This window comes from Endocarpon pusillum (assembly GCF_000464535.1).
Source record: "Endocarpon pusillum Z07020 unplaced genomic scaffold scaffold4993, whole genome shotgun sequence".
NCBI lineage: Eukaryota > Fungi > Ascomycota > Eurotiomycetes > Verrucariales > Verrucariaceae > Endocarpon > Endocarpon pusillum.
The window spans coordinates 248,200-273,068 of record NW_006916474.1 but is presented as its reverse complement, the minus strand read 5'-3'; the positions used below and the strand labels follow the sequence as shown (position 1 = coordinate 273,068).

The 24,869-nt window shown below is 49.7% G+C and overlaps 10 protein-coding genes across 10 annotated transcripts; 6 read left to right on the top strand and 4 right to left on the bottom strand.

The window, feature by feature from the left end:
* Positions 1–662: 662 nt before the first annotated feature.
* EPUS_00325 (uncharacterized protein) lies at positions 663–3,818 on the bottom strand (the record flags this gene model as incomplete). Its single annotated transcript, XM_007805982.1, has 4 exons — positions 663–1,021; positions 1,075–1,454; positions 1,602–1,743; positions 2,228–3,818. 4 exons carry the CDS (start codon positions 3,816–3,818, stop codon positions 663–665), a joined length of 2,472 nt encoding a protein of 823 aa, XP_007804173.1.
* A 356-nt stretch (positions 3,819–4,174) lies between these two features.
* On the bottom strand, positions 4,175–4,708 carry EPUS_00324 (uncharacterized protein; the record flags this gene model as incomplete). The annotated part of the gene is made up of 1 exon (XM_007805981.1): positions 4,175–4,708. One exon carries the CDS (start codon positions 4,706–4,708, stop codon positions 4,175–4,177), a length of 534 nt encoding a protein of 177 aa, XP_007804172.1.
* A 698-nt stretch (positions 4,709–5,406) lies between these two features.
* EPUS_00323 (uncharacterized protein) lies at positions 5,407–5,889 on the top strand (the record flags this gene model as incomplete). Its single annotated transcript, XM_007805980.1, has 1 exon — positions 5,407–5,889. One exon carries the CDS (start codon positions 5,407–5,409, stop codon positions 5,887–5,889), a length of 483 nt encoding a protein of 160 aa, XP_007804171.1.
* Positions 5,890–6,320: 431 nt separating this feature from the next.
* EPUS_00322 (Pyridoxine biosynthesis protein PDX1) lies at positions 6,321–7,311 on the top strand (the record flags this gene model as incomplete). The annotated part of the gene is made up of 2 exons (XM_007805979.1): positions 6,321–6,449; positions 6,505–7,311. The coding sequence occupies 2 exons, from the start codon at positions 6,321–6,323 to the stop codon at positions 7,309–7,311; spliced, it is 936 nt and encodes a 311-aa protein (XP_007804170.1).
* Positions 7,312–7,465: 154 nt separating this feature from the next.
* EPUS_00321 (uncharacterized protein) lies at positions 7,466–10,680 on the bottom strand (the record flags this gene model as incomplete). The annotated part of the gene is made up of 5 exons (XM_007805978.1): positions 7,466–7,822; positions 7,876–9,786; positions 9,840–10,029; positions 10,074–10,421; positions 10,472–10,680. 5 exons carry the CDS (start codon positions 10,678–10,680, stop codon positions 7,466–7,468), a joined length of 3,015 nt encoding a protein of 1,004 aa, XP_007804169.1.
* Positions 10,681–11,356: 676 nt separating this feature from the next.
* On the top strand, positions 11,357–13,464 carry EPUS_00320 (Xaa-Pro aminopeptidase P; the record flags this gene model as incomplete). Its single annotated transcript, XM_007805977.1, has 6 exons — positions 11,357–11,432; positions 11,482–11,541; positions 11,591–11,756; positions 11,809–13,000; positions 13,049–13,133; positions 13,178–13,464. 6 exons carry the CDS (start codon positions 11,357–11,359, stop codon positions 13,462–13,464), a joined length of 1,866 nt encoding a protein of 621 aa, XP_007804168.1.
* A 444-nt stretch (positions 13,465–13,908) lies between these two features.
* EPUS_00319 (uncharacterized protein) lies at positions 13,909–17,548 on the top strand (the record flags this gene model as incomplete). The annotated part of the gene is made up of 4 exons (XM_007805976.1): positions 13,909–14,284; positions 14,361–14,534; positions 14,583–16,138; positions 16,190–17,548. The coding sequence occupies 4 exons, from the start codon at positions 13,909–13,911 to the stop codon at positions 17,546–17,548; spliced, it is 3,465 nt and encodes a 1,154-aa protein (XP_007804167.1).
* Positions 17,549–18,453: 905 nt separating this feature from the next.
* Positions 18,454–20,106, top strand: EPUS_00318 (uncharacterized protein; the record flags this gene model as incomplete). The annotated part of the gene is made up of 1 exon (XM_007805975.1): positions 18,454–20,106. The coding sequence occupies one exon, from the start codon at positions 18,454–18,456 to the stop codon at positions 20,104–20,106; it is 1,653 nt and encodes a 550-aa protein (XP_007804166.1).
* Positions 20,107–22,239: 2,133 nt separating this feature from the next.
* On the top strand, positions 22,240–22,856 carry EPUS_00317 (uncharacterized protein; the record flags this gene model as incomplete). The annotated part of the gene is made up of 2 exons (XM_007805974.1): positions 22,240–22,626; positions 22,704–22,856. 2 exons carry the CDS (start codon positions 22,240–22,242, stop codon positions 22,854–22,856), a joined length of 540 nt encoding a protein of 179 aa, XP_007804165.1.
* Positions 22,857–22,931: 75 nt separating this feature from the next.
* On the bottom strand, positions 22,932–24,521 carry EPUS_00316 (uncharacterized protein; the record flags this gene model as incomplete). Its single annotated transcript, XM_007805973.1, has 1 exon — positions 22,932–24,521. The coding sequence occupies one exon, from the start codon at positions 24,519–24,521 to the stop codon at positions 22,932–22,934; it is 1,590 nt and encodes a 529-aa protein (XP_007804164.1).
* Between the last annotated feature and the right edge of the window lie 348 nt (positions 24,522–24,869).

Here is a 24,869-nt window from a genome sequence, read left to right as displayed (position 1 = left end):
AGCACGGAAGAATGTAAGAGGTAGCAGCTCGACAATCACCAGAAAGGATCAAAAGGCGGGTGGAAAATAAAGCATATCGAATCCAAGATTTCAAAAGTGTACTTCGCAATCCGCTTTATCGTAACTTTTCTGGTGTTTCAAGCCAAGTGAAAACAGCCAACCGCATTCACGTCAGAGAGGAGAAGGGGGACATCGTTCAAAAAGTCCCGTTTGATTGACTGAACGTGTAGACGAACCTACAAATCCAGTCCCCAAGCCAGCGAAAAGTATAGCATATGCTTACTTACCATCATCTTCTTGAACAAACGCGAGGAAAGGTAGGTTAATTCTTGCTCAAACTCAAGAGTGCGGCCAGGAGCTTTATTCCAAAGACCGCGTGTGCCTAGGGCCCACTTTTTTCCCTGCAGAAATCACTTAGCGAATATATCAGAAGTGCAGGATACGAGAATCGTAGTCGTCTGTAGGAGGGTGGAATATACAAGGACACAGCATCTTAGAGAGGAAAACAAAATCTTCCTGGGATTAAGATGGAATCGTAAATCCATATTAGGGGTAGCGAAAGAAAGTGGATGCACACTCTATCATCCGGACTGACCGGCGAAGGTGTACAACGAGAGACAAATAGTAAACGATAGACCTACTCGACTTCCCGCCCTCCCAAGTCATCTCCTAACATAGCCTTTTCCGGCATGCTCCGGAAAACTAAATTTCGGCGCATTCTCCACCTCAATGATATCCGACGTCTTCTCATCGACACGCGCGTAGAAGAACGGCCAATCGATTCCCAGGCCAGCAAACTCTGACTTCCTCTTGGCCACTTTCACCTCGCTCTTCATTGAAGGCTTGGTAAAGCGGTAGTCTGGCTGTTGCTGTTTTCCCTCCAGTTCAGCCATCTTCTTCCGAGCGATAGGCATCACGGACGCCCGCACAGCATTGGTCGGGGGTGTACTACCCAAAATTTTCTCGTCCCCTCCAAGGTAACTGTACGGTTCGGGAAGTAAGCTCATGCACCGCCTCAGCTCTGTGGAGTATCGACGCGGAATTCGACTTTATAGCCTGTCAGACCGTATGGACCTCGAGAGCTGCCGAGGCAGACTGCAATGAGAAGTGAATGGAGCAAACGCAAGTCTTGCTGAATAAAAGTATCGTTGGCTTTTTCGGCGGCCCCAAAATCTCCAAGGTAGAAGTCGGGAAGGTGGTGTTCGCGCTTCGTTTGCTTCGCTTGCTCCGCTTGATCCTCGTCTGGCCAGTGGAGAAACACGTTCTGTGGAACGAGATCAAGATGCGTTGTCAAGCGCTCAAGGTGCAGACCTTCCAGAACTTCCAGCAGCTGTGTGAACATCTTCCAGATGAAAATCTCAGCAATTGGTGTACTGTCCCGGAAGAGCGTATAGAAAATTAGATCGTGGAGCGAGCCTCCATTACAGAATTGTGTAGTCATGGAGTAAGACGTCCTACCATAGTTAGTCCAACCAATCAGCTCCGGAACATATCTAGATAGAGGATAGTAGAACAACTCATCATGGTAACCAGTAGAATCGTTTCATCTCCCTCCGATCAGCACGCGCTTGCGAACATAAAGAGTGTGCGGAGAGGTGCACGAGCGCACGAGCATAGCTTTGCCTGATCGGCCTTTACCGAGATTGGCGACGAAGAGATAACCGGGCCCCTCGTTGAAATAAACGGCGTATGCTGAGCTGGTAGAAGCCATCGCGAGTGGTAGATCGGAAGCAAATTCTTGTCCTATAGGCTACCTAGTGGGAACTAGATTTGTATTGTACCCGGAACAAAGAGACACAGTTGAATGAAGGACGATGAGCTAGATAGACAAACCAATGCGAAGAATAGGGAGCGAAACAAAGAAGTAGAAAGACTATTATCAGACTGTTACACTTTTCTTTGATTTAATGCAGCCTTCACAGTAAACATTGTGAAGATGGCGACAGGGTGAAGTCATGAAACCTGGCTTCCAGAGACACAAAAGGAAGCAATTGCATGTAATGCTTTCCAGGGACTTGCATTCCTGATATCGAATGGTTCCGAGGCGAGACGGGTGTAGACCAGACCTTCGTGAAAGTTACAAAGACAGGTTCAACAAAAGTGGAACACTATAGATTGATTGGTGTGCGATCAATTGCAGGTTGTTGAGGTCAATCAAACCTTAGAACAACAACCTCTTGACTATCATTTTGACCTACCAAGAAATGTTCATCTCCGGCTAACTTACCTGCATGAGCAATTTGCTTTGTGGTGGCTTCGTCCAACGTAGCCATAATTCCTAGTGCTTGAATACGTAGGCAAGCCGAGTTTTGCACATCTTTGCTAGTGAAGGCGCTCTCCGCCAACGAGAATCTCACGTAAGCCTTCTCGTCAACGACATCCATGATGCCGAGAAACCATGGTTCCGGCTCTAGAACATCAGATGTCTCCATACTGCAATTACCACGATAAGGAGGTAGGTTAATCTCCCATTCCCGCTGCAGATGAGGCCCCTCGCCACGGAACAGGATAGTTGTGGTCCTGGCACACCATAGTCGTTCAGCCGGGTCGAAGTAACCTTGCCCGGAAATGCGTACATTCTCGTAGATAGCGATGGTTTGTTGCTCACTGTTCAATGAGAACTTAATCAGACTCGGTGAGCTTTGTTGCCGGATGCCATAGTGTTGAAGTAGTCTGTAGTCGTATCGACACACTATGTGAGGCCCATTACGGACATCCTCTGGTTGATCCTTTCTACCGGGATCCAATGATGGCATATACTGGCGTGGCTGCGCAATATCCCAAACGAGGAGACACTCGATAGGCTGTTCTTCATCTCCAGTGTACATGCTCCGGTTCGGCTGCCATAGGTAGACAGCATAGTGATCCTTAGTGTGCGTTGAGTAAAAGCGGTCTTGGGCATTCAAGGGTAAGCCTAGAAAATGTAATTTCCATTCACTTCTGAACGCGATGCTCCATCTGCATGCTGTATCGCTAGTGAAGGTCAGTTGCGGCTTGATGTCGTAGCAGGTCACAAAATGTCGGTGCACATTTTCCGAGTCATTCAGGGCATGATAATATTCCTTTTCTGCCCATTCGATGATTAGCGCGTGATGTTTTAGTCGCAGATTCCGCACCACTCTATCTTTCATATCAAATGGTATTTCAACGCCATACTGAGACTTCAGGTCAAGCATCATAATCGCAACGGTTTCTGGAGGGCTCCGTGCAGGCATAGCGGCAGGATGGTAATCAAAAGCGAAGGGTTTGGCAGGTATGAAAACTAATAGGCCGTCTTCGTAAGACCAGAAAGCATGTCTGAAAAGGTAAGTCTGCTCTCCTGGGCCCATCTCCTGTCGCCCCCGAGGTTCTACAGCATTCAGGTGGTGAAGACGTCGACCTGGTTGGCTCTCGTGGTAATCCCAACAGCTGACAGGAAATAAATGCGGTAGACTCAATTCGGGAGCAGCTGTCTTGTGCTTTTCAATTGTTCGAGGCCTGCCGTGCGTAAGGTGAAAGTAGCGACACGCAATCTGGTTAAACGTTGTCCTCCACAGCAAATCACTGTCTTCGTCTGATGCAGCCAGCTTGGTCCTTGAGATGAGCTGGGGCGCTTCCTGTGCATGTGGGTACTTCTTCATAAGTATACGTAGGAGCTCGGGAGCTGAAAACGCTTGGGACCATGCCGAAGACACCATCTGGCAACGAACAACATCCCATGCCTCGAGGTGCTCAATGATGAGAGTGAAAACATCACCAGGAAGATCGGGAAGGCCAATGGGCCCAGTGACGATGTTCATCTTCTCCATGGCTACCACCCCTTGGGTTTGGACAGCCATATCTGGGTCTCGCTCTCAGCTGCGGTTGGGGTTGGAAGAAGGAGGGTAAAAAGAGGGCAAGGATCAGCAACAGAGCTCGAGCAACGCATCGAGAAGCTCCAGCACATGTCACAAACGATTGCCCTATTTTGTTCAAAGTCAACCCATTGTTGATTGTTCCAACATGAGTTGACCGCGGCTGATCGAGACAGCTCCGAGCATGCCGCCTCGAAGAAACATTATTCCGCTCTGGGTACTCCGTAACCCCACTAACGTAGGGTGTCAGCTTTTGCAACAGGTCATCATTTGCAACACTTTATGGCCGATATCTCCGTTCCTACCACAATTTTCAACCACCAATTTCAGCACGTTGCCATCTACCAATATCTATCGCAGAGCAGTGAGCTTTTGATGTACTGCTTATAAAGCTTAGTTCTATATCCTATTTTGATATGGCTGACGCGTTCGCTAATTTGAGCAAGCAAGAGCGAATCGAAAAAGCGATTTTTCTTCGTCTCGAGCGTCGCACCTTTATCATGGACATTGCGTTTCCCATATATTTCGCCCCCAAGATGACCAGCGAATGGGTGGTCAGTGAACGCGCTCACGGGGGCATGGGCGGAAGCATCCAGAATGCTATCAAGGGTATCCACAGCGGAAGCACATTTGATGTCAATATCCTGAGTGAGAGCAGGTTTCTGAAAGAATGCGCTCGCACGTAGCTGTGGAGGCAAGCTGGACAGAGCTTGCGACGTTCGCGTGCCATCCGCTGAGGTCGTTTTCTCCGTCTTATTCAGCCATGCTGCAGACTTCCGCATTTCGGTTGGCATTGCACTTAGAGCTTTCAAACGTCGCCTCTCTCTTTCAGCAGGCGAGGGTTGCTTGGACAACTTCTGGGGCAGATTGAGCATCATTGGCACTGGTGCTGGATAGTACACCATGCCCTCATCCAGTGGTGGCTCGGTGAAAGCTGCTGCATCGGTCGCCAATGGTGGCTGGTTGATGGCGATTTGGCGATTGATAGATACCTGCCGGTCGAATTCTGCGTTGAGAAGAAGATTATCCTTCTTGTGCTGCCTCCGCACACTACTCACGTGCTACAACCACTTGATGTGGCTATATTTCAGCCTCTTTCGAAGTACTATAGTGTGGAGATCGAAAATCACTCTCGAGAGAAGCATTATTGGCTCGAAAAGGACGATTTTATCGTCTATTATCAAATTGCACGTCAAAAGGCACTACGAGAGCGTAATATTCTCTCTGCATGGAGGACCACAGGGCTTTTGCCCTATGACCCACAAGTAGTAATTTCGAAACTATCGAACAGGGCAGTTACTCCTCCTCCCGCTACTCAAATGCAGCTTGTCGTCAATGGATCCCCTCTCGGGTTACTCGTTGGCGCTAGTGACGATTATATCGCTAAGGCCACTCAAGCTATCAAAGATAGTATGATAGGGAGCCCTGCAGAGCGCACTATCAGTCAAAAGGCACTACAAGAGCGTAATATTCTCTCTGTATAGAGGACCACAGGGCTTTTGCCCTATGACCCACAAGTAGTAATTTCGAAACTATCGAACAGGGCAGTTACTCCTCTCCTCCCGCTACTCAAATGCAGCTTGTCGTTAATGGATCCCCTCTCGGGTTACTCATTAGCGCTAGTGACAATTATATCGCTAAGGCCACTCAAGCTATCAAAGATAGTATGATAGGGAGCCCTGCAGAGCGCACTATCAGAACGATTGAGTATCTCAACGCCAATAATGCAATTTTGAGCAAAACGAATGCTCAATTGGTGGCCACGGCCCGTACTCGTCAACAGGTCAAAAAGGGCAAGCAAACGCTTGGTAAGGCGCGGTTGCTTGACAAAGAGGCCGCAGATGCCAAACGGGCAGAGATAGAGGCCAAGGAGGCTGCTGATATAGCACACAGAGTTGCTATGGACCAAAAGAAGAAGGAACAAATGCTCAAAAAGGCCCAGCAAGAGGCAGAAAAGGCAGAAAAGGCAGTCCAACGCGCCATAGCCAAGGATATGCGCGAAATCAATGTAGAAATGGCTCGAATGGCCAGAGTCAATCCTAAATTGTTTACATAATGCCTATTTGAGCTATTTCAATCAATTTTATCTTAAAAATGGCGACAGCAACGTTGAATTGCTCGTGGGCTCAAAATGCCAAGAGTTTGTGTTGCAAATGGTGACCTGTTGCAAAAGCTGACATCCCACGTTAACTACTTACTAACTACGTAGTAATTATAGTAACTAACTTACTACGCATGTGCGGCCTCGGACACACACCGCTTGATGCTTGACGGACAAGGTCCCGCATCTCAAACTCTAAATTTTTTCCAAGTCTCGCGATCATGGTGGGGAGTCATAGTATGGTAGGAAGTTTGGCACAGGGCGTGCCCGACCATCTTTCTTTTCATTATATATTTTGTTGCTCTTTTCACTGTCTTTCTTTGCATCTGTCACTTAAGTTTCCATTTTCTGATCTCATCTGAGAGGCTATGGGCATTAACGACAACATGGCCGTGCACTCACAAAAATCTTCGAACAGTAATGGTGTTGCCACCACGCCCGACTTTACTGTCAAGGCTGGCTTGGCCCAGATGCTGAAAGGCGGGGTGATCATGGATGTAGTTAATGCTGAACAAGTAAGAACTCTTATGAGCAATATCTCACAACCTCCAATCCTAACACCTTCCGCAGGCGCGAGTAGCAGAAGAATCCGGGGCTTGTGCTGTCATGGCTCTTGAGCGGGTACCTGCCGACATACGTCGAGACGGTGGCGTAGCCCGTATGTCAGACCCATCAATGATCAAAGAGATACAAGCTGCCGTCACTATCCCCGTCATGGCGAAAGCTCGCATTGGCCACTTCGTGGAATGCCAGATCTTGCAAGCTATTGGAGTGGATTACATTGATGAGAGCGAGGTCTTGACCCCGGCCGACGATACATATCATGTCGACAAAAGCCCGTTCAGTGTGCCATTTGTTTGCGGTTGTAGGAATCTTGGAGAGGCGCTGAGGAGAATCAGTGAGGGTGCGGCTATGATCAGGACGAAGGGTGAAGCTGGAACGGGAGATGTGGTCGAGGCAGTCAAACATATGAGGACGCTCACGGGTGAAATCTCTCGCGCGAAATCTGCGTACGAACATGGTGGTGATGGTGCGCTAAGAGCGATGGCCAGGGAAATTGGATGCGATCTGGCTCTGCTGAAACAGACTGTTGAACTTGGGAAACTGCCTGTAGTCAACTTCGCTGCAGGAGGCATTGCTACACCAGCAGATGCAGCACTAATGATGCAGCTGGGCTGTGACGGGGTCTTTGTCGGCAGTGGCATCTTCAAGTCGGGAGATGCAGCTAAGAGAGCGAAGGCTATCGTGAGAGCAACGACACACTACCAAGATCCTCAGGTGTTGGCAGAAGTAAGCCAGGGGCTAGGCGAGGCAATGGTCGGCATCAACTGTGGTAGCATGGCGCCTAGCGAGAAAATGGCAGGTAGAGGCTGGTAGCATATGTGCTAAATCATAATATACATAGGTGTCTATCGGATGTTCCAGTATTTGTGTGCCTATGTCATGGAACTTCTATCCAGGAAATTTTTTGGAGGAGCTGGACATAGCTCTCAAGGGCGTCTTCGTGATTACGGTCGCAAGGTTGATACCCTCATGCAGCGTAAGCAAACGCCGCCCCTCGGCTTGTCACCCAGAATTCCTTCACTACCTCCACTGTTTTTCTACGCCCTCTCAACCCCAGCACTTGTTCCACAAACCTCTTGACCCTTTCATGCCCCCCACTGTCTCTTGGTACAGCCTCTCGCAAAAGCCCGGTTCCTAAGAGACCCTGCTTCGCCACAAGCTTCTTCATTGGCTCACAGAGAATATCCAGCTCCGATCGAGCAGCATCACCTCCAACAAGGCGAAGCCAAGTAGCAATGAAGCGCGGTCCATAGTACTGGATGCACTCTCCAAGGTTAACGGAAGCGTCGTGGTCAAGTGAGGGAGAATGATCAAAAGTGGCGGCCTAGAACGCCACATATTAATGGAAGAGATGCTGGGAAAGAAGGGTAGCCTTACCCAAAAATGCGCCGAGGAGCGACGTGGAATCGTGTCAGGGTTCTCTAGAGCAAGCAATGCGAACTCGAATAGCGTTCGCCAGGCCTCTGATAAGTACTTCTCGCTAAAGTAATACCCATATCTCGGTAGCATACGACTGAAGTAGTCTAGTGATGAATATGTAAAGTCGTGGTCTTCGTATATCTTGGTCTCTGCATAACGATCAAGGATAGCCTGCTGGCACTCGGTGATAGCTGAGGAGACATGCAAGAATTCTTGACGAATGGACTCGGGATGTGAAATGTGCGAAGCGAGAAAAGAGGACGCTGTGTCTATGATAAGAGTATTGTAGGACGCATCAAGGTCAATGTGATGAGCCAGGAAAGTAGCACTATAACGTGCATCAAACTTGAAGGGACTCGGATGCGGCTCTGTGTACCCAGACTTAAGAATGTCACAGGTTGCTTCAATAAGTCGAGGCTCATCTGGAAAATTGCCTAGAAGCTGGTCGATCACGTTTTTAATGTCATGCTGGACCTGCTTTCCGTCTCCCTCAATCCAAAAACGTTGCTCCTCAATACTTGGCTGTGCATCGAGATTGATCGATTCATCTGGTGGAGCCCGAAGACCCTTCCCAACAGCTGCCAAGGTCTGAAGAAGATCAATTGCGGAAACAAGAGCTTCCTCGTTGGAGTCATCAAACGTTGCTTTTGAATACTGAGAAATCAGACCGAATACCCTAACCAGTGATACGACTTTCTCGTTCTCTGTAGGCGTCGCCTGCACTATTGCAGCCACAGCACCAAAAAGTCGATGCCTGTCTTCAGAAGGAACATCTGCCAGGCCTGCGAGGGAATTGATGAATTGTGGCAAAGCCTCAACAAGCAGGATTCTTTGTTGGTGACAAAGTGTGAAGATAGCACGAGAAGCAGATGTAATTGATCCTGGAAGGCGGAGTGATGCAAAGAGAAAATTGATGCAAGGCAGCAAGTGCTCCTTGGCGCGCTGTAGAATGAAGGTGTTTCGCGAAATGAATTGGATCGCTCCTTTCCTTGCCAAGTCCGGTATGGTGCTGGCATTGTTCAGGAGAACATTCCATTTTTGCGAAGTGAGGACGTCCTGAATATTGCGTTCAAGCTTATCTGGATTGTGTTGAATGGCGTCGGAAAGCGCGCCGAGGCAAAAAAGGCGAGCCTCGTAATCTTCCCAGCCTGACGAGACGTCTGAAGATTGCAAGGGGGCTGCAAGATTCTGGACCAGATCAGGCCCCACACAAGCATAGGAGGCAAGCAGAAGATCTTCAACGTCCTGCCTAAAATCTTGGAATCGCGTTCGTTCGTCACTATCCCACAAGTGGCTCGCGTCTTCTGTATCCAGTGGTGGGTATCGGATCTTGACAGCATACTGCATACAGGCTTCACAGACGAGGGGTTTTAAAGACCGATCTGCTGCATTCGAGCCGACCCAGTCACTCCAACAGTCGACGATGTGGTTAAATGCATCAAGAACCGTGTGACAGACTTGGTCAACAACCACTGCAGTTCCTGGTGTATATAGCAGATTTTGCAGGAGCGCTAACACGATTCTGACAGTTGGGTGCTGGAAAGATTCGGGCAGACAGAGGTTATGGAGATCGAAAATATTTGAAATGAAGGCCACAAAGCGTATTGCTTCTGCCTCGAAGCTGCCTTGCAATAATTGTGCACAATACACTTCTGCTTGTTCAGAGGTTAGTAGTGTGTGAAGGGTGCTTTGTCCAGCATTCTTCAGGTAATCGGGTGCATACAGAAGAATACCTTCCAGGCTCGTAATTGCGCTGTCAGCTAGTTCAGGGATAAGAAAGCAGCGCATAGCCAATACCATGGCAGCATCAATGACATCACTAATGGAATCGTTGGTGGTACGAGTTGATGAGTAGAAGGACATCCAAAGCTAGACCGAGACATAAATCAGAAGCGGACGCCGAAAAGAGGAAATGATAATACCGATGCAGTCTCTAGAGCCTCTTTACAGAGCTCAAGCACCTCAAGTTCTGGAATGGCAGAAAGATAGTTGGGCGCGACAAGAGCCTCAGCATCCGATTGGCCGTTGCGCATGTGAAGGCATTGAAGTGTGAGGTAGACGAGGTACCACACATCAGGAGCATTTTTCACCACCCTCTCGACCAGTTCAACGCTTCAAGAGTTAGCTGATTGTGGGTGGTTGTACAGGAGACTGACCGTTCAGTCGCTTTCAAATCTTGTCTTGTCAATTCTTCGACCAATGCAGAACCTAGCCAAAGCAAACTACGCAGCTGCGGTGCACTGATATACTGAATCTGAGTCCAAACTTGCTGGAAGTCACCTATATGCTCAGGTGGAACGATTTGGCCAGCACAAAGGGACATTAAGACATGCCTCACAGGAAACTGCCAGCATGAGTTTGGATAAAGGTAGGATGCTGCTAATGTCGAGCACACTTTCCGTAGCACAAACCGTTGTTCGAGCTGGTTGGAGTAGATGACATAGTTTGTAATGAGCTCTGTGAGGACCCGATCTTGCAAGCCTTTCTCGGTCTCGAGAGAGGTCCTGGAGAGATAAGCCAAAGTCTGTCCGCTGACGTAGAATTTCAACCCTACCAGTCCGTACGAATCTTGACAGTCAAGGTCAGAGCGCCGTAGAAACGAAATTGACTATTATTACTCTTCAAGAGCTCAAGGCCCAGATGCCATCCTGATGGTTCTCGTTGAAGTCGTTGAATTTCTTTCTGGATTTCATCTATCCGTTGAGAAGATTTAGGGTTGGATAGAGATCTGGAGTCCACAAGTTCTTGAATGAGCTGCTCCATGACTGATATGTTTATAGTAGACAGTCATTGTGATGGAAATAAATTGTTACCGCAAAGCAGTTCGAACATTGGCATAAACCGTCTTCCTACCTGTATCGAGTGTAAAGCCACAGGTGAGATGGTCGCCGGCTGATCTTCATAGTGGTGAAATTCCATTGGCGGGTCCTGCCGAGACTAAGGTATTGGTGCGAAGATATAGTTTGAATGTCACTGTAATTACCCAATGCCACCTTTGCGAACAATTACTTCAAAATGCTCCGAGATCTGTCAATTTTCTTAAATGTGTATTGATCCAAAAAAAGAAAATGTCAGACACTAGAATAGGCATCGGTATCAATTGCAACCTGGGCAACACATAAAAACAAGATGTATCATTTACCCGAGGCATCCCGTCTTGACGCTTCAAGATTAAGCGCGTCCTGCTGGCTAGTCGTACTGCAACGGGTAATCTTCTGCATTGCATGGATGAACCGAGGAACCGTGCGATGCCTCCGTGATATCTGGGCAGCACTCTACGATTAAGAGCAAGACTAGGTTGTATTGCTGTGTAATGCTTGCTTTACAGTCGTTTAGACAGGTTTTCCCGCGCATATTCAATTCTGCGTCCATTGGCTCTCCATTAGCATCAAGTCCATTTCGTGCCTTCTCTACTTCACTCACTCTGCGATCAATCGACATGGAGCGGGTGAACACAACCAAGAGATTGGCCCATCTGCGGGACTTGATGAAAGAGCATAAGCTCGATATTTATAGTGAGTGGGCAAACTGTTGCGATGATCTGTCTTGCCTGACTAGGCGTAGTTGTACCATCTGAGGATAGTCATCAATCCGAATACATTGCTCCCTGCGATGGTCGAAGAGGTCAGTTCCCGCTATCAATGCAGAAGCACCATCTGACAAACAACGGCAGAATATATCTCTGGTTTTTCAGGCTCGGCAGGTTGCGCTGTGATTACGCTCGACAAGGCCGCTTTAGCAACCGACGGCCGATATTTCAACCAGGCGTCGAAGCAACTCGATGACAATTGGACACTGCTAAAGCAGGGACTTGAGGATGTTCCGACGTGGCAGGAGTGGTACAGTCAAGACCTACATCTACAGCTTAATACCAAAGCTGAGCTAGATCAGGACCACGGAACAAGCTGAGGGTGGAAAGATAGTTGGTGTCGATCCCACAGTCATCACCGCACCGGATGCGCGAAAACTATCAGAAAATCTAAAGAAGAAGGCTGGGAGCTCGCTTATTGGTGAAAGAGAGAATCTGGTTGACCATGTCTGGGGCGCTGATCGACCACCAAGGCCCAAAGAGAAGGTCATGGTCCAACCTGAGAAGTACTCCGGAAACAAGTTCCAATCCAAGCTTGAAGAAGTTCGCAAGGAGCTAGACAAGAAGAAGGCCGCTGGCATCATTATCTCCATGTTGGACGAGGTTGCCTGGCTGTTCAACCTAAGAGGCAGTGACATACCCTACAACCCAGTCTTCTTCTCCTACGCTGCTGTGACCCTTACCACCGCAAGGATCTACGTCGACTCGAACAAGCTCACCGACGAAGTCAAGGATCACCTTGGTACCGATGTGGAAATACGACCATACGACTCTCTCTTGGCGGATCTTACGGCAATGAGTGAATCTGCGCCAATTGTCGAAGATGCTAATGCCACGGCCTCAGCCCCCATTTTGAAAAAGAAATACCTGATCTCCACTAGGGCGTCATGGGCATTGAGTCTAGGTCTTGGTGGTGAAGAACAAGTCGACGAGATCCGAAGTCCTGTTGGAGACGCGAAAGCTATTAAAAATGCCACGGAGTTACAGGGGATGCGATCCTGCCATATTCGAGATGGTGCGGCTCTCAGTGAATACTTTGCTTGGCTAGAAGAGACGCTTGTGCAAAAAGCGGAAACTTTGGATGAGGTTCAGGCCGCGGACAAGCTGGAGGCAATACGGTCGAAACGAGAGCATTTTGTGGGCTTGTCTTTCGATACCATTTCTTCCACAGGACCCAACGCAGCTGTCATCCATTATAAGCCCGAAAGGGGCAACTGCTCTACAATAGATCCCAAGGCAATCTATCTTTGCGATTCAGGAGCACAGTACCTGGATGGTACGACAGACACGACTCGAACATTGCATTTTGGAAATCCGACGGGGATGGAGGTCAAAGCATATACGCTGGTGCTTAAAGGCGTGATTGCCCTTGATCGAGCAATCTTTCCCAAAGGCACTACTGGATTTGCCCTCGATTCTTTTGCGCGACAGCATCTTTGGAGGGAAGGGTTAGATTACAGACATGGAACAGGGCACGGCGTTGGATCCTTTCTGGTACGTAGACTCAGGCATTGACAGATCAAGTACTGACAGACCGCACAGAACGTTCACGAGGGACCGATTGGCATTGGCACCCGATCGCAGTACTCTGAAGTCCAATTGTCGGCTGGGAACGTGCTGTCAGACGGTAAGCTGTAACCTCCCTACATCAGTTCATCGTTGACCATTCAGAACCGGGCTACTACGAAGACGGGAATTTTGGCATTCGTATAGAAAACATGATCATGGCTCGAGAAACGTCAACAAAGCACAATTTTGGAGACAAGCCATGGCTTTCCTTTGAGCATGTAACAATGGTCCCGATGTGCAGGAAGCTCATTGATCCTGCGCTGCTCACCTCTGAGGAGAAAACGTGGTTGAATGACTATCACAGGGAGGTGTGGGAGAAAATCAGTGAGTTCTTCAAAGATGACCAAAGAACGACGGATTGGCTACAGCGGGAGACGAAAGAAATTTGAGGCCTCATTGGTCTTCAGCATACTACCACGTAAGCAGATTATAAACACTAAGTTGGCTGTGTCGGCGATTGGGGCTCATGTACATTTATGGACTGGAAAAAGTTATGTGCTCACAGTGAAAGCACCTTTTTGTGATACGTAATCAGAAGTGCTTCACTCCAATCCACCGTAGACGCTGAAACTTGTTCAGGATTGTAGCATGCCGTCTCTCTCTCCTGATGCCAAGAAACTCTACATCCCTGGGAAAACGCTGTCTACTATGTAACTTAGTATGTACTACATACACGCGCTTCATTCTGATTTCCAAGGGAATGCATTCAAAGAAGCGCTTTCTACCAGCACTCCAGACCTGACAAGGACATACCGAAGAGCTTCAAGCAAGAATGCTTGCACAACCTCAGCAGTCATATCCATGCTCGTGTCTAGATCTTTCCATCCGCAGGTATGAGCGGCAGGAATCCGTACGCAACGAATAATGGCTACTCTAACTCAAATGCGCCTGGGCGCTATGGCAACCTCTATGCACAAGACAACAATTCCTCAACCAGCTCTGTGAATGGCTACAGTACCCGTGAGCGAAGACCTGGAGGCTATGGGGGATTAGGACTCGAAGCGAACGAAGAGAGCCCTCAACCACCCGTAAGCCGCACGAGATATGGATTCGAACAGGGTGCTGGATACAGAAGAAGACCTGCGCAGGATAGCAGAGATCGGGACTATAGTGACTCGAGTAGGAGCAGAGACAGAGCAGCACCGAGCACAAACGGAGTTCCAGCAGCAACCGCATATTCCAGCAGAAGGGGTCAAGGGAGCATGGAAGGTGAGTCACCGAGCAGATCAGGCGCTAGGTCACAGCATAAATGTTAACAAGACTAGCTAACCCGCTGCATTGCTAGATGTGTTAAAGTACATTCAGTCAGAATGGCCATTCATGGGTGGAGAAGAATGCATCCCTGTACAAGTCGCTCTACAACTCTCCGATCCGAGCACCCTTGGCCTTGCAACGCGTGAGCCAGAGTTCCAACGGGCACATTTCGATCTACAGAAAGCACTCAAGTCCATTGTCAATGGTAGGTAGATTCTGCGCCTGCTCGAGATACCATGCTGAACCAGACAAGAACACCACCAAGATTTCAACAGCTCCATTGGGACGTATCATAAGATTCAAGCAAGTATCCAGAATTCTCAGTCCCGAGTTCGATACCTGAAAACTGCTCTTGGGGAGGCAAAGGGAGGCTTGCTCACCACCAAACCAGAGCTCAAAGGCCTTGCCACGTCCTCACAAGCTTTCGATGATTCCTTGCAGTTGTTCACCCAGATCGAGAGCATTCAAGCCGTACCAGAACAACTCGAAGGCCGAATTACCGAAAAGCGCTTTCTTACCGCCGTAGATGTATTGCAAGAGGCACTCCGCCTTGTCCGGAAGTCAGAATTTGACGGCATTGGAGCGATGACAGACCTGCGGACATATTTCACCAATCAAGAGCAGTCTCTAACGGACATCCTGATCGAAGAGCTCCATGATCATTTGTATCTGAAATCACCCTACTGCCATGATCGCTGGAAAAGCAGAACGATAGAGGGCGAGGAGAAAGACTCGCTATCTACGCTGCCCACAAGCGCGGTAAATCCTTGGGATAAACCAGTTTATCAATTTCTTGCATCACTCAACACTTCTACACCAATGATCGAGGATGCATCAAGGAATCCAGAAGCTGACACCTTCTATTACATTCACATGATCATTGAGACACTAAACAAATTAGGCCACCTTGATACGGCCGTCAACCGTATTGAGCAGAGACTTCCAGTAGAGCTATTCAAGGTAGTTGAGAAGACCAACAATGAGATTGACGCCCGATATCCGGGGGAAGCTCGAGGCCTAGCAGACAGGGAGAAGAAGCGAATAGCTACCCCGACGGATACACACTATGGTCGTGGTGCTGTGCTCTCCGATTTCCTTTGGACAGTGTTTGCCAAATTCGAGGCCATCGCTGAGGGTCATCGGGTGGTACATGATGTTGTTTGGGGCATCGTGGGACGCGAGAAATTGCCCAAAGCCGCCAGATACACGGGAGGCTTCAAGGAGCTGTGGAAGCTTTACCAAAGCGAGATACGATCTTTGCTACATGATTATCTGGCGACTGATGGTGACACTACCCTTCACTCTGGGTTTTCAACCACCGATAGCGTGGATGTCTTCGGTCGGAAGAGGGACAAGAACAAACGGATGTTCAGGCTTGCCGAGATGGATCCAATGTCGCCAGATATACAGGGCGAACAGGAAGATCTGGATGAAATTTTGAAATCCTCTGTACCTGGTCTGATATCCAAGACTCGAGCCAAAGCTGGTATGACCAGCGATGCTCCCAGAACCGTGCAAGAAAGTACTGCCGCCGGGCACAAGCTGCTCATCGAACCCAGCGCCTTCAACGTCACACTAATGCTCCCACCTTCTCTGTCGTTCTTGCAAAGGCTAAAGGAGATAGTACCTTCGAATGCGGATATCCCCATAAGCACCCTAACCTCTTTCCTCGACGACTTCCTGGTCAATGTGTTTCATCCGCAATTGGAGGAGACCGTTTCTGAGCTTTGTACCAAGTGCATCATAGACCTTGAAGCTTTCACCGAGGATCCGCAGTGGTCGAAGCATTCCCCGCGACCAATCTTCAAGGTAAGTCGCACCCAATCGAGCTTTTCAACCACTATTGACTCCATACTCCAGGGAACTGTCGCGTTCATGTCTTTGATACGATCCTTTTCGTCCATGCTTGATTCTATCCCACAAGACCAAATTTTTACTCAGTTAATCATCACGCAGCTCGTGATGTACTTTGACAAGTGCTTTGGCTGGTACAAAGTACTAACGTCACGGTTGTCCGGGCCAGGACAAAATACTCCTTCGACGAAAGCTGCAGCCGCATTTGCGCGAGAAGGTGAAGTGCATGAAATCACCACGAAACTACTGGACGACAGCGGCGACTCGACAGCACGGTCTTCACTGGTTGACCACGAAATCCAAGCTCTACTTTCTGCAACAAGGGCCAACCCTCTTTCGGCTTATGATATCATCTCCGATCCCAAATCAGTTGCTTCGCTCTCCTTGCTGTACAACAGCATGCAGTGGCTTTCTGCATCTCTCGCTCGCCTTCGTCATGTCGAGGCTGCCTCAAGCATGCATCCGTCCTCATCATCCAAAGTCCGTCGCTGGACTCTTGTAGCTTCTTTGAGGCCAACCCACGGTCGTTCGAAATCGAATGGAGGGAACAGCACTCCTGCATATCTGCCCATGACGACAGAAAGTGTGATACCGTTTGATAAGACACTGCAAGAGTTTCGTGAGCTGGCAAAAGTTGCTTTACTAACCCTCCACATCGATGTTCGCTGCGGCGTGATTCACCAAATGACACGATCCCTTCGAGGCCCCAATGCCCCACCTATCGATCAAGCTCCAGAACCTCCCCCGCGCGACTCTGCAGCTCTAGCGAAAACCGACTCTGGATTATATCATTGGATCTTGCAACAGCCGCCATCGGCTGCTAGTGCCTTGATCCTCGAGCTCAACAATCATCTCATTTCCTTCGACACGAATGCCAGCGCGTATCTGGGGTCCAAGGAGCGCAAATTCATCACACGAGGACTGGGGAGACTGATCGATCGTATACTCGTCGCCGACGCTGACCGAATCGAAGTCATGAACGCGTACGGTGCGCAGCGAATGGGCTTGGATATACTGGTCCTTCAGCAGAATTTACGCAACATTGCCATCACGGCGTCATCTACACCGGGGTCCGACATCATCTCCGTCGACCGAGATGCAGGAGAGGATGCGGATGTGCTTTTGCAGAAATCAGCACAATTCTACGATCTGTTCTTGCAAGGTGCTGCGAAGGTAGTTGATTATGCCAGGGCTGCTAAGAGCAGAGGTGATCCTGTCGGCTACTCATATGATGAGCTGAAGGTTCTGGTTGAGCTTTGCTACTCGGAGGGATTGAGATCAGCAGAGAGAGAGGAGAACTTGAAGGCGAAGAAGGGCTTGCAGGATAGTCTGCTGGGGTTGGGAGAGGTCATGTGGGACTCTTGACGGATATCGGTAGGATGGGTAGGAGGCCAGAGCTGGCTTGAAGATAGCAAAGTACAACTCAATGGAATATTCTTGGTGATTGAAACGGCTTACCACGGATGGAGATTAAGTCATGCACGGCACGGTGATGGTGGGCGAATTAAAGTAGCCCGTAACAGTCCGCCGTAACGATATATGAGGCGAAGGATGAAGGATGCGAACTTCCAAGAGCCCTAAGAGCCCTGAGAGCCCTGCAAGCCACATCACAGATTTCTACACCCAAACCAGTTACATTTCACTTTCACACTGGTCTTCGGTCCTCAAGCTGAGACTCCAGCTAGCTAATTTCAGACTCGGCCACCAAAAGCCACAGCGTGTTTGGCATGGGAGATTCTCCGTAGTTACTGGGTATCTACCACCATGCGGCGTAGCCTTGCCATCCATAGTCAATACCAGGCGGGTCAGAGCTCTCCACCCTCTTCACGTTCCTGTTCCCTCGCTCTGTTCGTCTGCAAGACAATGCTTCTCCTTCGCACATCTCAGGTGTTGACTCTTCGCTCTATTCGTCTACAAGACCGTGCTTCTCTTCCGCACATCTCAGGTGTTGACTCTTCGCCATCGTGACAAGCCAATTTCCTTCTCTTGGGAACCGGGACCAGTTCAACTAGCCATATTTTGAAAAACAATCGTTGCAGTTGCAGGTCTAAAGCAATCTGCTCTTCCTGTCTTGTTTCTCACTGCGCGATTTCCTACCGTTGTAACTATTAACATCTTCGTCTTACGGCTCGCTATCATGAAGGAGTCCACTGGAAACCTTATTGCTTACCTGGCTCTGCCGGTCGTGCTTGTGCTATATTTTGCTACCAGGCTCTTCGAGATGCGCTGGAAGATGAGAGGACTAGTGAGTCAACATTCTTTATTCATTTATGGCCGTAATACTGCCTACAGCGGTCGTTCTGGCATATTACCACACCCCCCCCTCTTGGATGATTGACGCTTACCATGCTGCCCTCCCCCCTGTTCAGCCCAAACCACCACACCACCCAATCTTGGGTCATCTCCTCATCGCCCGCGACTTCGTCAACACGTTTCCTCCGGACGCCCACGCTCACGTTTACGCTGACTACATACGCCGTAAATACAACCTCGGCAAATTCTTCTACCTCGACTTCTGGCCCCTCAATGATCAGTTTCTTTATATCGCGGACCCTGACATAGCCAACCAGATCACCATCGGCAGTAGTCTACGCAAGAGCCCTATGGTTCCCGAATACATGAATGTACTGCTAGGAAACCAGAACATGGTGTGCTTGGAAGGAGCCGCGTGGAAGCGAGTACGCTCTATGTTCAACCCTGGCTTTGCGGGCGGGCATCTCATGACGCTGGTACCGTATATCGTTGATGCGGCCGTCGTATTCGGGGATGTGCTGAGAGAAAAGGCGAGGGCGAGTGAAGTGTTCGAAATGGAGGAGATTGCCACCTGGCTGACAATGGACGTTATCGGCAAAGTGACCCTAGATGTCGACCTCAACTCGCAGCGGTCAGAACATCGTATTGTGACTACTTTCCGGAAACACGTGGCCATGATGCCCGTGACCACGCCGGCGGATCCCTTCATCGGTCTCATCGCCAAATACTTCAACGCGCCCTGGCTCTGGTACAATGGGCGTAAGCTCGATCGGTACATTGGCGAAGCACTTGATCAAAGATACGCGAAGCGCTCTGCAGACCAGAAGTCTCGAACTTCCGAAGATAGCAAGAAGAAAATTCGCTCCGTGATCGATCTAGCCCTGGATACGTACGAGCAAGAAATCCAGGACTCAAGCAAGAACCACGGCAGTAGTACAGGGGAGGGCATGGACCCGGCATTCCGCTCTCACGCCGTTGATCAGATCAAGACTCTCATCTTCGCCGGTCACGACACCACCTCCTCAACCATCGCCTGGGCCTTCTACCTCCTACACCAGCACCCTGACGTCCACGCCAAGCTCGTCGAGGAGCTCGACCACGTCCTCGGCCCCAAGACCAGCAATCCCGCTGACAAGATCCGGGCTGACAGCTACCTGATCAACCGCCTCCCCTACCTCACCGCTGTCGTCAAAGAAACCCTGCGCCTCTTCCCACCCGCATCCACCGTCCGCTACGGCGATCCCACCGTCACCATCACCGACCCAGACCACGAGCCAAGCCAGACCTATCCAACCGCCAACTTCCACATCTGGGTTGTCGCCCACGCCATCCACCGCAACGAGACCTATTTCCCCAACCCCACCGCCTTCATCCCCGAACGCCATCTCGATGACAACCATCCCTCTTCCACTCCGTTTCCACACGCCAAACAGCACAAAGACGCCTTACGCCCCTTCGAGAAGGGCCCGAGGAACTGCATCGGTCAGGAGCTGGCCATGATCGAGGTGCGGGTGATCCTGGCCTTGACGGTTCGCGAGTTCGATTTCGAGGCCGTGTATCCCGAGCTAAGGGATCCGAGAGAGGTGATCGAAGGACATCGATGTTATCAGGTTCTCAAGGGGAGTGCGAAGCCCAAAGGCGGTTTGCCCGGACGGGTGACGGTGAGGTAGGTGCTGGCTGGGATGCCTGCGAGGGTTGGGAGGGAGAGGGGATGACTGGTTGGAAGATTTGCTGTGAATGAGAGGGCGTCGTGAGCCTTTGGCCAAACAGTCATTGACAATGATGTGAGGAAAGAAAGAAAGAAAGAAAGAGAAGGGGGGGTGGATTGGACTTGTTCAAGAGTATTATTGTAGATATCAGATGGTAGTCACGAAGGTGTACCAAAATTTCAATCATAGATGTGAAATACCTCCAAGGGTGAAAGACAATTGGCTACCCACTCCGCCATCCTTTGCGATCTGGAGGCAGGCACTAGCTACAGGCATGCACACCGCGTTAATATGATATGAGTCACGTTTGTAGCCTTCTACAAACTTTTCTACCAAAAAGGTGAGTAGGATGTATGAGAGGGATGGGAGAGACTTTCGATCGCTGGAGCCACTCTCAGGCCATGCCAAAACCTGATGGCCACCATGCACTGCACCGAGCCGATTTCTTGCCCAGACATCCAGAATTCGATAGAGAGAAGGCCAAGGACCCACACTGCGCCAAGTCATATGTAGAGCATTATGGTATACATGGCCCTATCGGACGCTGGGACGGTAGCAAAGTCCCGATGACAGCAGGCCACCAGCCTCCAAAAAAGAGGTTTTCGAGTTTCGACAGAAGCGGTGAATTTCTTCTTCAAGGAAATATGGCCTGATGACTATGAAGAGTATGCTAACATATGCCGCCTCATGGATCAGGACCATATGGTTCACACCAACTCAGAAGTGGAGACATTTCCGCCGAGGGCATGTAGCGGAAATGTGGCCACGCAAGACCGTACTGACGACGCGGATGCACCATATGGAGTGGCTGGGATTGTCACTTTCGGTGGCTTTCAAGGTAAGACCAGTCGACCCTCGTGTAGGACAATGCTAACATTCATCTCCGGAGCGGATCTAGTATTCTGGCAGCTTGGACTGAGGATCTCTTTTGGTTCTGGATCTGTGTGCATGCTTCGCGGCCACGAGCCGTAACATTCCACCACCGACTGGTTTGGAAAGTCGAGATGCTCCATTGTCGATGCAATGCCGGCGGCAGTTAAAGGAGCTACCAAACGTAAACGTGATCAACCTATCGAAGCCGCCAACGATGACTCTGAACATAGTTTTCTTGGTCATGAGGCGCAATACACAACACCTGAGGAAGAGAACATCGATGTCTACAGGTTTCAGACATACAGCCATCCTCGGGAACGGGCTCAGAATGCAGAGTGCTTGCGAATGCACCTAGATCAAGTCGACAAGGGGCGAAAAGCTAAAAGAAAACGAAGATGTGCAAGCCATGACAACGGATACAAGAGGAGGAAGGTTAACAACAACAATCAAAATGAATGGATGATATTTTCCAGAAGCGAGACCGCCTTCTCAGACCAAGGTGAAGGATGAGGTTCAGCCGCAGGCTTAAAACAAAAACGGGTGTTTGCTGTCCAAGCTGCTCGTAGATGATGAAAAGACGACTTGGTGATACATAAATTATTAGGCGACTATGAGATGAACAAGGACAAGTTCCAAACACCAGCGGTGCAGCCAAACTTGCCTCCAAAGGTCGCCGGTCTATCATTGCCGGCTTTCATTTATAGACTTAACTTGATGCGTCTCTCGGGCGCTCAATTTGAACGCTAGGATACAGAGAAATATAGGCAGAGCAAGATTTCGCAAGCAGGCCCTGAAATCCATTGCTTCATGGTTCAGCTCTTGAGCAGCTGTAGAGTCAATATTGTGATTCGAATGGTGTCCAGGCACGACTTGTGAGATAGATCTAAGATCTAGTTAGTTGGTGGCTAGCGCTTATGATTGAGATAGATAAGTTGTCTGCGGGTGCTGGTGTTGTTTCCTGAGAAGAGGTTATGCTGGAGCGAAGCATTGGTTTTGTAAGGAATGCATTTCGGCTTCGTCTGGAGAATGTACCTGTGTAACCTGTGTATCGTAGGTATTAGGTATTGTAGAGAAACATGACATCATTGGCAACCACCAACCTGGTGAAGCTGATGTTTGTAGCGTGCATGCAGAACCAATTGAGAGACACGAAAAGCACACCAACCTCAGAATACGTAGCTTTCCAGAATTCTCTGAGCGAGCTTCCTGTCATACCTCACGATGCTTCTCCGTCCCTTCCTGCTCCGCCGCACCCTTCACACCACCACACGCCTCTCCTCAACAACGACAACCGCCCGCCTTCCCCTTCCCTTTTCGATCCGTACTTACCCTGTCCTCCTTACCTCCGCCGCCCTAGGCTTCTCGCTGCCATTCTTCGCACCTCGATCCTCAGCACTTCTCGATACAGCCTTCAGCACATCCTCTGCTCCCTACACCTACTCGCGAGACGCGAAGACCCCACTCGCCAAGGACTCGAGAAGCCTGAACCCGGCAGCTGTGAAACAGATCTCGCTGGGAAGTATACTGGGGCTTGGGGCTGGGGTGCTGGTCAGTGCATTCAGTAGGACGTTGACATTGCTGCTTGGGGTGGGGATTGTGATTGTTCAGGTACGCTGAAACCCGTTCTGGATGCAATGACCAAGGATGTAAGAGCACCAGGACTGAAGCTGATCTCCGGTCTACAGTATGCAGCACGGAGCGGTTACAACATAATACCGGTGGAGAGGATGCAGAGATACGTCAAAGGTATCAATCTGAGGAGAGCAATATTGGATAATGCAGCATTCAAGCTTAGTTTCGGCTTGACGTTTGCGCTGGCTGCTTTTGGGGAATTTTAAGGAGTACGGAGAGACGTCCCAAGTGATAAGCATCATGGAGGATATATGCGAAGTTTGGCATGAGCGAATATGTGCTCAATTGCCGGCCATGACCAGCTCTTCCAGCAGCGTTTCCATCTCTTCCCTACCCAGCGGCACTCCGAGAACTTCTGTTCCCGTGCCCTCCTTCTTCGAAACAATCATCTCATGGTCATAAAATTCCTTCAGCAGCGTACGAAAGTTCATCTCGGAGCTGCATATGAAATTTTCCGATGCTTTCTGATACAGCGCCTTATACTCCACGCTAACCTCCTCATCCGGTTCCTGTGCATGTGCAGACCTCTTTCCTCCATCGTCAGCGTCTCCGTCCACGCCTCCATGCAAATCTGGCAATCCCTCGGCCAGCGCCGACAGAATCTCCGTCAAAAGCAGGACATACAGCTTCCTTGAGTTCTCGGTCAGACTTCTAAGCACAAAGCCAATACCCTCGCCACCACCTATTCGTCGCCCTTTCTTGCCAAGAAGCTCATGCACGTCATCCACGACATTCAGCTCTGCTATGTAGGGCGCGTAGGTGGTACAGTCGTGGAAGACAAAGGCAAACTGGTCGAGCAGATTACTGTCCCACAGCAGCGGGAAAGATGGCGTATCCGCGGTTCCGAGAAGGTTTATGCGAGGATGGGCTGCGAGGCGGGCGAGCAGGGCTTGAATGGAATGGCGACGGAGTAAGGGCGAGTCTATGGAATTAATAAGGACCATAAGTGGAGTACCAGGAGGGTGGTTGGTGAGGTAAGAGAGGAGAAGATCGAGCATTTCTGCTGGTTGCCCAGAAATTCGGGCTGGGGCATGCTTGCCCATGGCCGTTGTCACAAGCATGGTGAGGATTGATCGAATATTGACCTTGGGCGTGTAGCCATTCACCACCACAACTGAAGGTGCAGGATCATATTTGGGGTATATCCATTCCGCGAATTGGCTGACCAGTTGTCTTTTACTACCCCATCCGTATAGACAGATATTGAACCCCTCGTGCCATTCGAACCTCCATTGCGGGAATGACCGTGCATGTAGCTTCCTCAAGTAGGCTCTCTCTGCGTTGTGAGGGTCTTTGTAGCCGCGCATCAATGCGAAGTATTCGTCATGGTTCAGGAGTTTGAGAGATGCAAGCGTGTTGTTTGAGACTTCTGGAGGACCCGAGCGATTCTGGAAAAAGTACCGCTCCTCTGGTGGCAGGTCACCCTCTGGTGTTGGTGATCGTCTGTTCTTGGAGCCCTTGGGACGACCACGGCCTCGCTTCGAGGGTGTTTCCTGGAGTGCCGATGCGGCGAGCTCTGCAAGATCATCGCGTATGCCTTCAAGACCTCCGCCATCCCCGTCAAGACCCTCCTCGTCGTCCTCTAAAATCTCTTGCGCAAGGGCAGTCCCAAGCTCGTCCTCTGACTCGTTTTCCAGTAGCGCGCTGGCACTTTTGCGTTTCGCCGACCTGTCCGCCTTCTTTGCGCTTGCAGACTGGGCTTTTCCTCGTGTTTCTGTAGACAGTTTCGTCGGAGTCTTGAATGTGCCATTTGCCGTGGGTGTTGAACTTCCTCCGTTATCCGATATTCCATCAATATCCACTGTTCGCTGCTTCTTGGGTGTGACGGAGGCGCCGTTGATGTTGTCACTCTCGCGCTGCTTCCGCTTCATCTCCAAGAAAATAAAAATAGTCAGTATAGTTAGTAATTTGGTGGCATGTAAGAGATCAATCAGACTTCTTACGGACTGGTTCTTGGGAGGGTCAATTTCGCGACCATTTCCGTCCGCGTCGCCGCAAATCCGCTGTATTGATTGGCCAATTAAATTCTCTATGCCGACCACCACATGTCAACCATTACGATCAAAAAAATGAGACCTCTGGCGACTTCGGCCTAGCATAAAGAAAAATGTCTAGAGACAGATATCTAAGTGACAGTCCGGATGAAAAAGGCTATCGTCTCGAAGTGCATTCAACTTACTGGTAATGGCTACTCTGATGTGAGTCACCACCCACTCTCA